This window comes from Vulpes lagopus, chromosome 2, assembly GCF_018345385.1.
Source record: "Vulpes lagopus strain Blue_001 chromosome 2, ASM1834538v1, whole genome shotgun sequence".
Classification (NCBI taxonomy): Eukaryota; Metazoa; Chordata; class Mammalia; order Carnivora; family Canidae; genus Vulpes; species Vulpes lagopus.
Window position 1 is genome coordinate 129,378,467 of NC_054825.1, and position 13,598 is coordinate 129,392,064.

Genomic DNA, 13,598 nt, shown 5'->3' on the forward strand with positions numbered 1-13,598 from the left:
AATAACCCAAATATCCTACCCAAATATCCAGTACAACTGTACTGGACTGATGTTTCACTTGGGACTTGAAGGTTAACTATGAGTTCCTTAGGCAGAGGGTGTGAGGAGAAAGGAGCTGGCCATTCTGGCTAGAAAGAAGGTCATAGACAGAGTCTTGGAGCTCAGATGTAGGGAGGAATGCTCAAGAAGAGAAAAGAAGCTCAGTATTGCTGGGTTGCGGGTAGAGGATGGTGTTAGATGAGGCTGGTCAGCCAGAAGAGGACAGATCATGGAAGGCCTGTACAATGAATTAAGAATATCAGATGTTGAGGCACTGGGAAGTCAATAAAGTGTTTTAAACAGAGAAGTGACATGAATCTGAATGGGGTAAGGGTGGAGTTGAGGGACCAGGCAGGAAGTGAAGGTCACCTGAGGCCAAGTGGTGGTGGTGGTGAGGATGGAGAGGGGGCCACAGAGCTGTGAAGAGTGGATGCCAGGAGTGACTGGGCTTAGTGACTGAGTGGAGGAGGGCATGGGTGAGGGCAAGGAGTGTGGTCAGGGAAAGGGAGGGGTAGGTGACCCTCAGGTTTCTACTGGCAAGTGACAGTGCCATTTGCTGAAACAGGAAGCAATGGGAGCAGAGCAGGGATTTTGGGGAGTGAGATGGGGCAGACAAATTCTGTCTTGAGTTTGGTGTATCTGTGGGATACCTGACTAGGGATGTCTGGTGGGCAGGTGACTTTGAGGCTGGGCTCCCCGGGGAGATGAACATGGAGTTCTGGGAGTCATTGGCAGGTCTTAGGGCTTTGAACTCTGGTTGTGGGTGAGATTGCTGAGAAGTGTATACACTACAAAGAGAGCTTTATTAGGGCTCTAGTATAAATCCCAAGAATGGAATAGGAAACTAAGGCAGGAATATGACCAGCCTCAGGGAAGGCTGGGACCAGAAAAGAGTCTCTTCTCTTGCCTTCCTGCCACATGGACACTTCCTCTCTCTGTGGACCAAGTTTTCTCTGGCTCTCTGGCCTATGGCAGAAGAAAGGTGCCATCCCACAGCTCCCAAGTTGACATAGACCAGAGTGTTCTAGCCCCAAATCTGGATTTCTGGAGTAGACTCTGATTGGGCCAGTTTGGGTCATGCATCTATCCAAGCCCTCATTAAATTTATTTGTCTCACAGCAACTGAAGTATACACTTTGGATAGGTGGCAGTTAAGAGAGTCCATTTTGTACTGGTTAGATATTCCAAGGGTGGAGAGGACCCAGGAGGGGCACCTACATTTAAGGGGTCAAAAGAATAAGGTGGCAAAAGCAAGTAAGAAAGAACAGCTAGAGAGTTAGAAAGAAGGCTATGAAAGGTTCCTGGACCCAATTCCAATGTGGGGGCGGGGTTTCCACACAGCACCAGCAATTCTTAGATACTGGCAGGTGTCCAAGAATTCAAGTTATTTCTAACACTATCTACCTGGAGATAGCAACCATTTTCCCTGAATCTCTGGGTGTTTACCAATCCAGAAGCTCCTCAGACTCTAAAGGTTTTATGGAGGCTTCATTACATAGGCTTGATTGATTAAATCATTGGCCATTGGCAGTAGATTCAATCTCCATCCCTTCCATCGCTCCAGGAGGTCAGGGGGCGGGGCTGAAAGTTTCAATCTTCTAATCAGGAGGTTTGTTCTCCAGACAACAAGGCACCCTCCTTAGATGTGTCCAAAAGTCATTCATCAGCATGACAATGACACTTTATCACTCTCAACACTAAAGGAAGTCTGAGGGTTTTTGGAAGCATGAGCCAGGAACTGTGGGTGAAAAGTAAATATATATGAGAAATGCATTTTGGTCATCTGAATGCACAAATAAATATTTCTAATAAATCATAATATTGCAGGCTAGAAAAGAAGGAGGTAGACAGATGCTCAGGAGAGATCCATATCAAGATGAGACAGTAGCCAAGGGACCCAGCATTGCCCAGAGGTAGGGTAAGGAGGACTGGACAATGTGCTCCTGAGATAGTAGATGGGATCATATTTAGCAGCCTGCAGTGGGGACAGGAGAAGAAAGATAGCTAGTGTAAATACGTATTCTAGACTCCAGGATATATGAAGATGAGAATTGGCAATGGCTAGAGGGAGGTCTTGTGATCCAGAAAGTATTTTTTCTTATTTCTTTAAGCCAGAGAGTTCAACCTGTTATTAATAGCTAGTGAAGCCAGTGGGGAAGGAGTTGTTCTTTTCAAGCCACAGCACAGAGCCCAAAGGGCCATGAAGAGGGTGCTAGGCTGCATGGGGGCTGGAGGATCACAGCTCACAGGAAAGATAGCCTCTGGTCAGGGAGAAATCAGCAGGACAGAGCTCTGGTTTTATACAAAGAAAATGTGGTCCTTCTGGGGCCAAATGAAGGTGTTTCCAAAGCTTCAATGGTGAAGACTAAAGATTTTAATAAAGAGCCTTTTTCTGAAGATTCTTAAGAACACATACTTTAGAGCAATGGTTTCCAAACCAGCATGCCTCAGAATCACCTAGAGGCCTGATTCTGAGGCCCAGAGTTTCTGATTTTGTAGGTCTGGCCAGATTGGGGTGGAAGGCAAGTGTTTGTACTCCTAACAAGATCCCAGGGGATGCTTATGATGCTGGTCCACTTTGAGAATCTGTTCTGGGGCCTGGTTCCCAGAATCTGTATGTGGTCTGGAAATCTGAAAATAAGGCCAATTTATTGAACATATGAGCAAGTCAGATGGAAATGTAATTAGATGCAAGAAAAAATGTTATTTGAAAGATTGTAAGGTGAGAAGATAAGGAAAAATCATTAAAATAAATTTACCTTTTTTTTTTTTTTTGAGAGAGAGAGACCCTGCATGTGAGCAGGGGAGAGGCAGAGGGAGAGAGAGGGGGAGAATCTTAAGCAGACTCTGTGCTCAGTGCAGAGCCTGACCTGGGGCTTGATCTTACAACCCTGAGATCATGACCTGAGCAGAAATCAAGAATTGGACGCTTAATTGACTGAGCCACCCAGGTGCTCCAGGAATTTACCATCTTTAAAGAATGGTAAAATTTGATTTACAGTGAAGTCGTTAGGATATTACTAGCAAAGGGCCACTTGGCCCCATATTCTGTGACAGTATTGAGAAGGATGCTGGCTTAGCATTGGGAGATTGTGGGTCCATCCTAGCTTTATCACTCACTGGTTTCAAAATGTGTGAGTACCTCTCCTGACCTCCATCCGTTCACTTTTAATGAGGGTTAGGGAGACTCTCCATTGTTTTACAAAAAGCATGATGATGTGAAAGTACTTTGAAACATATAAAGCCCCATATAAATAAAAATTACTATTTTACCCTGCAGAAGTTATTCTTCAGGGGAGTTAATTAGCATAATTGACATTTTTAATGTGTGTCTGATATACAGCTCAATATTGTTGTTCTGATTCCTATTTACATAAGCACCAGTATGTCTTCATAATTTTTAAAAAAGATTTTATTTATTTATTCATGAGAGAGAGAGAGGGGGGGGGGGGGGCAGAGACACAGGCAGAGGGAGAAGCAGGCTCCATGCAGGGAGCCTGATGCGGGACTTGATCCTGGGACTCCAGGATCACACCCTGGGCCGAAGGCAGGCACTAAACTGCTGAGCCACCCAGGGATCCCCCTGTCTTCATAATTTTAAAGGTATTTTGTTCACTTCCACCACTTTGCAATTCTCTGGAATTTTCTGCTCAACAGGAAATCACTATATAGTATTTCTGGACTGGCCTTTTAGACAAAATCCACTGGTATCTAGAGAGAACAGGGCATCTAATTAAACAGCTGAGGTAGCTGTACTAGAAAACAGAGAGTGGGGAATCGAATAGCTCAGAAGCAGTGAGGCCAACAGTTTGTATTTAACCCTTGAGGACCAAGCACCACGTTCCTTGGGTATAACAGACTATGGGAAAGTGAGTTTGGAGCCTCACCTTGTCACATTTGTTATAGCTATTCACCATGGTCTGTGGAACTGAATCCATCTAGGTCTTCTGATTTGAAGAGTTGATTGAAGACTGCCCATTTGCCTCTCCTTCAAAACTCCTTTCACATCTGCCATCCACAGTGATGTTAGGGTGGAGGTGGGGGGCAGGCAAGGACAAGGTCTTCCAGGTGCAGCATATGGAACAGGGAAGAGCCCTGAGCTTGACTTGACTTGACTCCAAGCTTGACTCCAGCTCTGAGGCTTTCTGGTATCAGGTGAGTTATCCAAACATTCAGGCTCTGAGAGTTGCATCTACACAATGGAGATGATAAAGGTATTTCCTTCAGAATGTTGTTGAGTATGTATAATGAGATAGGGCACACGATCAGAGTTTCATGGCCTTGGTTGTTGTAACAGTCAAGGAGCATGGCTTATAATTATTAAGGGGAGCTGTGGTTTAGCATCTTGGGGTGCTTTGTGCAGGATGCAGATGAATATGTTCAGAAAATAGGGAGAAGTGCTAGAATGGCCTTTGTTAATGGCTCAGCAGGAACCATTTGTTACCATGGTAATGCATCTCCTCCAGATGCATTTGCCTCAGCTTAAAATTCGGAGAACTGCACTTCCTTCAGTGGAGATCTGAAGCCCAGGCCTCTGGCAAATGGTTCTTTCCAGAGACAGTAACACCCTATGTTTCTCTTTTCTCTTCTACAGACCTCAGAGGACGAACCTTCTGAAAAGGATGCTTTGCAGCCAGGCCGAAATATTGTGGCTGCAGGCTATGCCCTTTATGGTAGTGCAACCCTGGTGGCTCTTTCCACTGGGCAAGGAGTGGACCTCTTCATGCTTGACCCAGTAAGTACCCAATATGGCAGTATCAGTACTTAGGACTCCATCTGCCTCTGTGCTTTAATTCCAATCCACTGGGGTAATTTTTTTGTCATTCTTAATACTTGCTTTAGGGACAAGAGTGTCTAGTTAGGGAATCAACACCAACATTAGAAGTCATTAATGATCCCTGTCCAGTGGAGGGCATTTGAAGTATTCTATAGGTTTGTCATAGCAGCCCAGGCTCTGTCCTTACGGAGTTTCTAATCCAAAAATGCATTCCACCTTTTTGACTTATGGGAATACAATAATTTAAAAAATCCTAATGTTGCCAATGTGTAGACAGAAACATGGATTTTTTAGAGTAGCACCATCCAATAAAACTTTCTGTGACCATGGATGTGTTCTAAATCTGGGCTGTCCAATATGGTAGCCACTAGCCTCCTGTGGCTATTGAACATTTGCAATGTGGTTAGAGTGACTAAGAAACTCAGATTAATTTAAATTGCCACACGTGGCTAGTAACTACTCTATTGGACAGCACAGGTTTGTGGGATTCCTGATCATGTACGTGTTCTTCCCAATTAAGTAAAGGATATTATCATATTAATGGTAAAGCTCAGAACATAGGCTAGAAATGGGCAGGTCTTGGGGACCAGGATACAGGAGTTCCAGGAATGGATGGGCTTGCAGCATGGCCAGTCTGGTGTGGACACTATCCCTGATTTTGTGTTTCTCACTCAGGTTTTAGTTGCCAGGGAAGAGTATCTAATTTGCCAAGCTAAGTCAAATGCCTGATTTTGGACCAGTCAAATGCCTGATTTTGGATACAGGAGTTCCAGGAATGGATGGGCTTGCAGCATGGCCAGTCTGGTGTGGACACTATCCCTGATTTTGTGTTTCTCACTCAGGTTTTAGTTGCCAGGGAAGAGTATCTAATTTGCCAAGCTAAGTCAAATGCCTGATTTTGGACCAGAGGAGGATCAGCTTAGTCTTCCTGGACTGGCATCCAATGAGAAGAGTTAACTCTTCAAAGGGAGTTAGGCTGCTTTTAGGAAGTGTTACTCCACACTGGGCTGCTCCAAACCAACAAATGTCCACAGCAAGTTATTAAAGCTCATGAGCCAGAGACTGTCAGGAACTTTTCTATAATAGAAAGAAGTTGGGTTTACTGAATAAGGATGGATGTGCTGTTCTCTAGAAGAATGGTAGACTGTCATGCTAGGAGGGAGTTGGGATGGACTTTATAGCAAGTCGGCTTTTGCTTGATGGTCTCAAGAGGATTTAAGAAAGAGAGGGTCAGTTCTGGCTTGGGAGGAGGTACAATTAATGATTGTGTATCAGTAATTTTTATCTAGGAGGTGGGAAGATTAAAGTGAAGGTAGCGATTCATTGGTAAAGAAGAAGTCACCACTCACATACAGCAGAAGAGAGATGTTTAGTTACTTTAGTGGTTGCTGAGTGTTCTCATCACTGTCTTGATTCAGACATGGTCACCATGGTCCTGCCTCTTTATACTTTGGGAATGTAAATTCCTATGCTTATTAGGAAACTTCCAGTCTAGCTGACAGCTGTGAGCTGTCCTGGGGATTTCACTTTCTTAGTCTTCGAAGTTCATTAAAACTGATTATATTTCCAAGCCTAGATTTCCTCCTAGTGACTTAGAGAGACATCCAGCCTTTCAAGGTGTTACCTGCCGTCAGCTAATCACATCCATAAGCACTCAGATAAATAGGTACCTGAGGGATGTCCTGCAGAGTTACCACAGCTGGCACGCTGGGCACCATTTTATTAGTAATTCTGTAGATTTCTTTCATGTCTATCCTTTTTATTCCTTATGCCAAGTGAATACAGTTTCTGATTGAAGGGATTTCCTCATTACCCTGTATAAGAATCACGGGGAACTTTTCCTGGCTCCTGAGACCGAGTCATTACAATAAATGGACCACACATTAGTAGGGGAACTGCATCCCCCACCTTTATGACACATCCCATTCATGAAACTTCTTCCTCATATTGTTGATGGCATAAATCTTCTGGCCAAAATTAGTAATTAACTAGGGATGAGAACTTGAGGCATTAAGACTTCAAGTTTCCCCATAAATGAGTAACCTGGCAGGCAGTAAAATTTACCAAGGGAGCTTTCCCTCTTTCCTTTGAATTATTTCATCTCTTGCTAGATAGAGTACTACTGGTGCTGCAGAAGGATGTGGCACAGCTGGGCTCCTCAAGCAGGCCCACATCTTCTGATGCTCTCTGATTATTGGGGAGTGTGCTGTTAGCTTTCGTTTCCTGGTATCTCTCTCCTTCCAGGTGTTTCTTTTCATCTTTCTAGGCACTTGGTGAATTTGTCCTGGTGGAAAAAGATGTCAAGATAAAACAGAAAGGAAAGATTTACAGTCTCAATGAGGGTTATGCCAAGTATTTTGATGCTGCCACCTTGGAATACGTGCAGAAAAAGAAATTTCCTGAGGTGAGTGAAGGAAGCCTAAGGCAGTAGCCGGGAGAATGCTGCCTCAGTGGGTCTCTGTTGGGGTGGCAGCTTTGGGGGCCTGGCTGAAAGAGGTGGATGCTGCTGTTTATGGCTCTGGTCAGTATGAGAATGGTGGAATCTACCTTTCTTCATAAATCAGCCACATTTTTCACAGCTAAAGACCTACTCAAGATAATACTCCCTAGTTGAGTTTTTCCAGGAGATGTTATTTATAAAGAAAACAAATTTCCAAATTTCAGGGTTTATTTAGGCCAGAACCTCTCAGGTCATTTGCTTGCTGAACTACCACCTATTAGATTCTGATCCCTCACTTATATTTGCTTTTAGGTGAAGTACTTATATTTGAAAGTCCCATTCATATACCCTAATATCAGGACCTTGTGTTTACCCCAAGCTTTAGGATATTCTTTGTCTCTCAACAGGATTACCAAGTCCTGGACTGCATGTGGCTACTAATGCAACCCAAACAATCCATTCAGTATGTTCACCATACTAAGAGAGATTTTAAGACAGATATGGGAGCAGAGTCAAAGAATTTCCAGATCAAGTGTGTCAAGTCTAACCTAAATTAGAAGACGAATGCAAGCTTGTTTATAAGTGGGACCTTCTCTCACCAAATTCTGGGGAATGTCAAAAGAGGGGCCTTTTATCCTGTGATGGAAAGGCAGTGGTATGGTTGCCAGCTTGGCTGTCCCTGGAAGTCCTCATGAACTCCAAGGGAAGAGAGTTGGTGATTCCATGGTCCCAGGTGGCAGTCAGTTAACAGGATGCTGGGACCTGCCTTTTTTTTACCTCACACTGAAGCTATAGAGAGTTTTCTACTTTCTTTCATTTATTTTTATTTTTATTTATTTATTCATGAGACACACACAGAGAGAGAGAGAGAGAGAGAGAGAGAGAGAGAGAGAGAGAGAGGCAGAGACACAGACGAGGAAGAAGCAGGCTCCATGCAGGGAGACTGACATGGAACTCGATCCCAGGTCTCCAGGATCACACCCTGGACTGAAGGCGGCACTAAACCACTGAGCCACCTGGGCTGCCCTTTTCATTTATTTTTAAATTGAAGTTCTCAAAAGTCAGTTTCCTGTACCTCTCTTTTATAGGGTCATATTTTGCCATCATGTACAAACCCATCCAATGTCTTGAGGGCAAAGTAACAGGATGTGAATGATAAAGTCAAAATTGTTTACAGGTTCCTGGTCTTGGAGATGTTTTATAGTGGTTCCCATTCTAAGCTAAAGTGCCTCCTCTAGAGCCCATAAAAAAGATATTTATGTTACCACTAAAAAAATAACAGTTCTATACAAAGAATACCATAAATGTCTTTGAAGGAGAGGTTTCAAATGGGAAATAAGGCATCAGCTTGTGAATGACCAACAGCAGGTTGGTCTGCCTTTAAATCTTACCACAGGATGAGCTCCCAAATGGAAAACTACATAAAAGGGTAATTATAAAGTCAGGGAAAAAATAGGAATCCTTTGACCTCTCAGTAAAACTGAAACTCTTAGAAGATATTAAGATCTTTCCCAATTCCATTTTAACTTCTTCTCCTCTCAAATAATACTCAGTGCTCTTAAAAAAAAATGTTTCTCTTGTATCCTTCCTCATAGTCCAGCTTAGATAGTGTTACTACTGCTAGAAGAAAGATACTCAGGTTCTAAGGTAAACTACACCTTGTAATTTTACAAAATGGAATAAATGCCTTAAGAAGATCTATACAGTTTCCCCAGAGACAGCTCAGGAGTAAGAAAGGTTAATTAGACCAGTGGCTCTGAAGAATTTTTGACTGTGAGCATTAATAACAAATGCATTTTACATCTAATTCAGAGCACATGTGTGCCAGTGTGCATGTACACACACAGGCCCCACTGAAATAAATTGCCTTAATCTCGATGTGTTTTAAGATACTTTTACCTTTTCACTTTTCTATTCAATTCAATTCTGTTCTTTTTTTTTTTTTTTAAAGATTTTATTGATTTATTTGAGAGAGAGACAGAAATAGAGGAGAGAGCACAAGCAGAGGGAGTGGTAGACGGAGAGGGACAAGCAGGCTTCCCCTTGAGCAGGAAGCCTGATGGGGGGCTGCATCCCAGGGCCCTGGGATCATGATCTGAACTGAAGGCAGACGCTTAACTGATTGAGCCACCCAGGCTCCCCTATTCTGATCTGTTCTGATCTGATCTGTTCCATTCTGTTGTGTTCCATTCCATTTGTTTAGATTGCATCTCATTTGAAAAAAAAAAAAAAAGCATGTTAGTAATCTCTCATTAAATGGGCGTATCACCTATTAATGGATTTCCATGCACACTTGAAAAAGTACTGTGCTGGGCAGTTTCTTAGACATTTCTTTATATCAGGAAATTAATCTACAGATACAGAATGGAGATAATGGGACAAAAATAATGTAAAGGGGAGTGTATGCGTTACATACAGGACAGATTAACATTGCTAGAATAGCCTGTGGATGGCCACCCATTACTGCACCCTGTTTGCTGACAAATAGGTGGGACTCATGCAGTAGGATCTAAACAGCAAATTATTCTCATCTCCTCCTCATTCTGCAATAGTTGTTCAGTGGAGCAGTCCCCTTAGAAAATAAAAAGTCAGTGTTCACTTATCATGGAAATGGTAGATTATTGAGCCCAATGTATTAATCAATATTTCAATACTGATTCAAAGATGAGACCCTTCTCAACAGCAAAGGAAGGGACATATTCCCCAACATAAAGCAAGTCTCCAGAATCCTCCAGTTGTTTATTAATGTGAAATTCTAGACTTAATATGCATCTGCCCCTAGCATAAAAGGAGTTGTTTTGTCTCTAGGAGGTTTTGGCTTTTCTTGCTTGCTTTTCACATAAAATCTCTTAACAAGTTCCATACATTGAAGACTAGAGATTAGTTGATTCTGGCCCCAGGAAGTTTAGTCTACATGTAACAGCAGGAAAGCAGTGTGAATGCCAGGTAGTTTCCTCAGGCAACACTTGAGAGTCCAGGGAAGGACTTTCTTCTTGATGTAGAAACAATAATCATTTTGACTGAAGTGCTGGATATTCTTGGGAGTGTCCAGTTCTGACTAATAAGACAAACAGGAATACAATGAAACCCAAGTTGGATTCTAGAATATCCGCCTATAAATACAAAAAGGAATTTTGACTTTGGTCAAATGGGGATACCTGGTGGGCATCCTCCTGGCTGTGGTGGAGGTTTGCAGTGATCCCTTAGAAAGATTAAAGGGAAATTAGGGAAAGTAATCTGTGCCCCCTTCCCTCAGCAATTCTCTGTGAAGAGAGAGGGACAGAGGTGAAGGCAGGAGAGGCTGGCCTGGGGGTGTTGGCATGAAGCTGTCGCTTTCTTTATTTCCTTAATTAAGTACTTTTAACTCTTTCTAAAGAAAGAAAGGCTCAAAGAAGATAATAAATAGTTTGTAATGTTTCCACTTGATTGAAACTGGTTTCTATTCTTGTTAACAAAATTTAAAAAGTAACGTATCTCAAAAGTTAAACATAGAATGACCATATGACCCAGCAATTCTGGTCCTATGTATATACTTCAAATAACTGAAAACAGATATTCATAAAAAAATTGCACACACATGTTCATAGCAGCATTATTTACAATAATCCAAAGTGAAAAAACTCAAATGTCCATCAAGTGATGAGTGGATGGATAAAAGGTGGTACATTCAGAAAAGGGAGTATTATTCACCCATAAGAAGGAATGAAGAACTGGTCTATACCACTGCATGGATAATTTCAAAAACATTTATGTTAAGTGGAAAGAGCCAGTTGCAAGGATAAGGTCAGTGTGTAGAGACATAAGGCAGATTAGTGGTTGCCAGGGGCTGATGTGAATTTTACTTCAATTTTATTTTATTTTATTTATTTATTTTTGAATTCTACTTCAATTTTAAAATGTAATCTAAGATTAGGGCATGTAAAGCATACAGAATTATGCAAAATTAAAAATGAAAGCCTCCCCCATTCCTTAACCCCAGCCAAGTTGCTCTTTCCAGGGATGACCACTGCCAAGTGTTGCTTTTATTCTTTGAGCTGGGGTGGCAGGAAGGATTACACTCACCCACCTCCATACCTGCCCCTTTTAGAACATCAGGCAGAGCATGTTAGTCTCACTGATTTTCTTTGTCATGATTTGGAGATTGACACAAAGCTGCAGCGGAGATTCCAAATGTGTGTGCTCGTGACCTTTGCAGGTATATCTGTAGGACACGTCTTGCTGAAGTTGCTGGGTCAAAGGGTATGTGCATCTCACATGCTGATGTCACCAAGTATTCTTCAGAAAAGTTGCATCAGTTTATATGTTACGGCATCATATGAAAGAGTGCCCATTTCCCTGTGTCCCTGCCCGTGCGAGATATGGTGAATCTTTTAAAATTTGTGTTCATCTGATGGTAAAAAGGTGAACCCTGTGGCTTGATTTGCACATATTTAATGATGGCTTATGTCTTACAACTTTCCTTGTACTTAGCATCAACTTTTGTCTTAGTAAATTGCCTATTTCTGTCCTTAGCAAATATTTAATTAGTATTATCTGTTTCTTGTTGCTTTATAAGCACTTAGTAAATAAAGGAAACTTATCTTTTGTCTGTTATTCATGTTAGAAATATGGGTAGACTTTCAGCTTTTGATCCTACAGAGGTATTTGCAATTTTATATTTATTTTTCTTTGTAACTAATGGTTGTGTTCTAGATTATGAATTAATGTACTCATGTTTCCTGTACTGTACTGCCCAGTAGAGTAGCTACTAGCCACATGTAATTACCAGTAAATAACATGTAAAATTCTGTTTTCATCTACACTTCGTCTTGTTACCAGACCTCACACATGGTTACTTTGGGCCAGTGGTTATAAAAAGTGTTTCCATCACTACAGAGAACTTCATTGGACAGCCTTATTCTAAATTATTTGTGATTTTCTCCTTTCAAGTCTCTCTCCATGTTGAAATAATCTGGGTGTAAAGAATGAGGTAGGGATCCTTCCCCCCTCTTCTCTAAGCAGCTTGCACAGTGCTGTTCTTTGGCTAATAATCCTGTCTAATGCTGATTGAAAGGTCCTGTTCAGCATAAATGAAATTCTCATCTTTCTTAATGCCCAAGACTAGACTCTATTCTGATCTACTGGTGGGTGTTTGCATTTCTTCTTTGCATATGTAAATATTGTTAATTCACTGTGTGCTCTTAGATTTGGTAGAGATACTCTTTCCTTGTTCTTCATTTTCCCAAATGTTCCGGTTTTCTTTGCCAGATAATTTTAATACCATTTCTCTCAAGTTTCTTCTCCCAAAAGTCTGTTGATATTTTCTTAGAATTTTATAGTCTTAGCTCTTATGTGTAGGTTCCACTTTGAGTGTATTTGTCATGTGGTATAAGGTAAGTTTTTGGTCTATTTTAAAAATTGGGTTATTCATTTTTTTATCATAAAATTTTAAATTCATTTATTTTTTAATTGTAAGAGTCACAGACAATTCTGCATAAGAGATACTGGCACAGGATATTAAATAAGATCTAGAAAATGAGGAAGTGCTGTCTGCTAAGTTCCAACACAGAAAAGGTTAGGCTATTTGTTACTAATTGTTAAAATGATTTAAAATGAGTCAGAGAATATGCACATATAGTTAGTTTCATAGACATTTCCATAAGCACATATAATTCCATGTAGATCTATATTCATAGCTACCATCCCCACCATCCCTGTTGAAAGTACCATTGGTTCCTGAACCCTGAACTCTGTGTTTTGAAATCTTACTCATTTATATATGCTAGTCTTCCCCTTCAGTTGGTGAGTTCCTTGGGGGCAGAGACTTTCTGATTTTGGCATCCTCAGAGCCTGGCCTGATGCCAGGCAGAAATAAGATACTGAAAAATTATTTATTGAGCTGAGTTTACACAAGATTTCTGTTCAGTGCTACTCATATTATTACCTAGGAGAGTAATTGGCAGGTTTTGTATTCCATCTATATTCAGGGTTTGGAATCACCTATAGTGCCTGCTTTTATTGCCATTCAATTCTTTTTTGTTGGGTGACTATCTCTTGCTTGTCTAATCCCATCCTAAATGCTGCCAATGTCTCCTTTCCTTAGAAGACTAATAGTTAATTTCTTTTGCTTTGCCAATCTCTTAAGATACGTGGTTAACAAGTATCTAATCCAGGTGAGCATCTTGCCTCTTCTCTTTCTGCCTTCTAGGATGGCAGTGCTCCCTATGGGGCCCGGTATGTGGGCTCTATGGTGGCTGATGTACACCGTACCCTGGTCTATGGAGGAGTCTTCCTGTACCCAGCGAACCAGAAAAGTCCAAAGGGCAAGGTAATTCTTTTTCGTCCACAGGCTGTATCTGTCAG

At 41.5% G+C, this 13,598-nt stretch overlaps 1 protein-coding gene across 3 annotated transcripts in view; it reads left to right on the forward strand.

Moving 5' to 3' along the window:
* The window catches only part of FBP2 (fructose-bisphosphatase 2), a 43,544-nt gene that overhangs the window by 13,996 nt on the left and 15,950 nt on the right, over nucleotides 1–13,598 (forward strand). For all 3 annotated transcript variants that reach the window (XM_041744484.1, XM_041744483.1, XM_041744485.1), the window contains exons 4-6: nucleotides 4,634–4,774; nucleotides 7,083–7,220; nucleotides 13,444–13,563. In XM_041744484.1, the coding sequence (XP_041600418.1) occupies nucleotides 4,634–4,774; nucleotides 7,083–7,220; nucleotides 13,444–13,563 (399 nt within the window). The remainder of the gene's footprint in view (nucleotides 1–4,633; nucleotides 4,775–7,082; nucleotides 7,221–13,443; nucleotides 13,564–13,598) is intronic.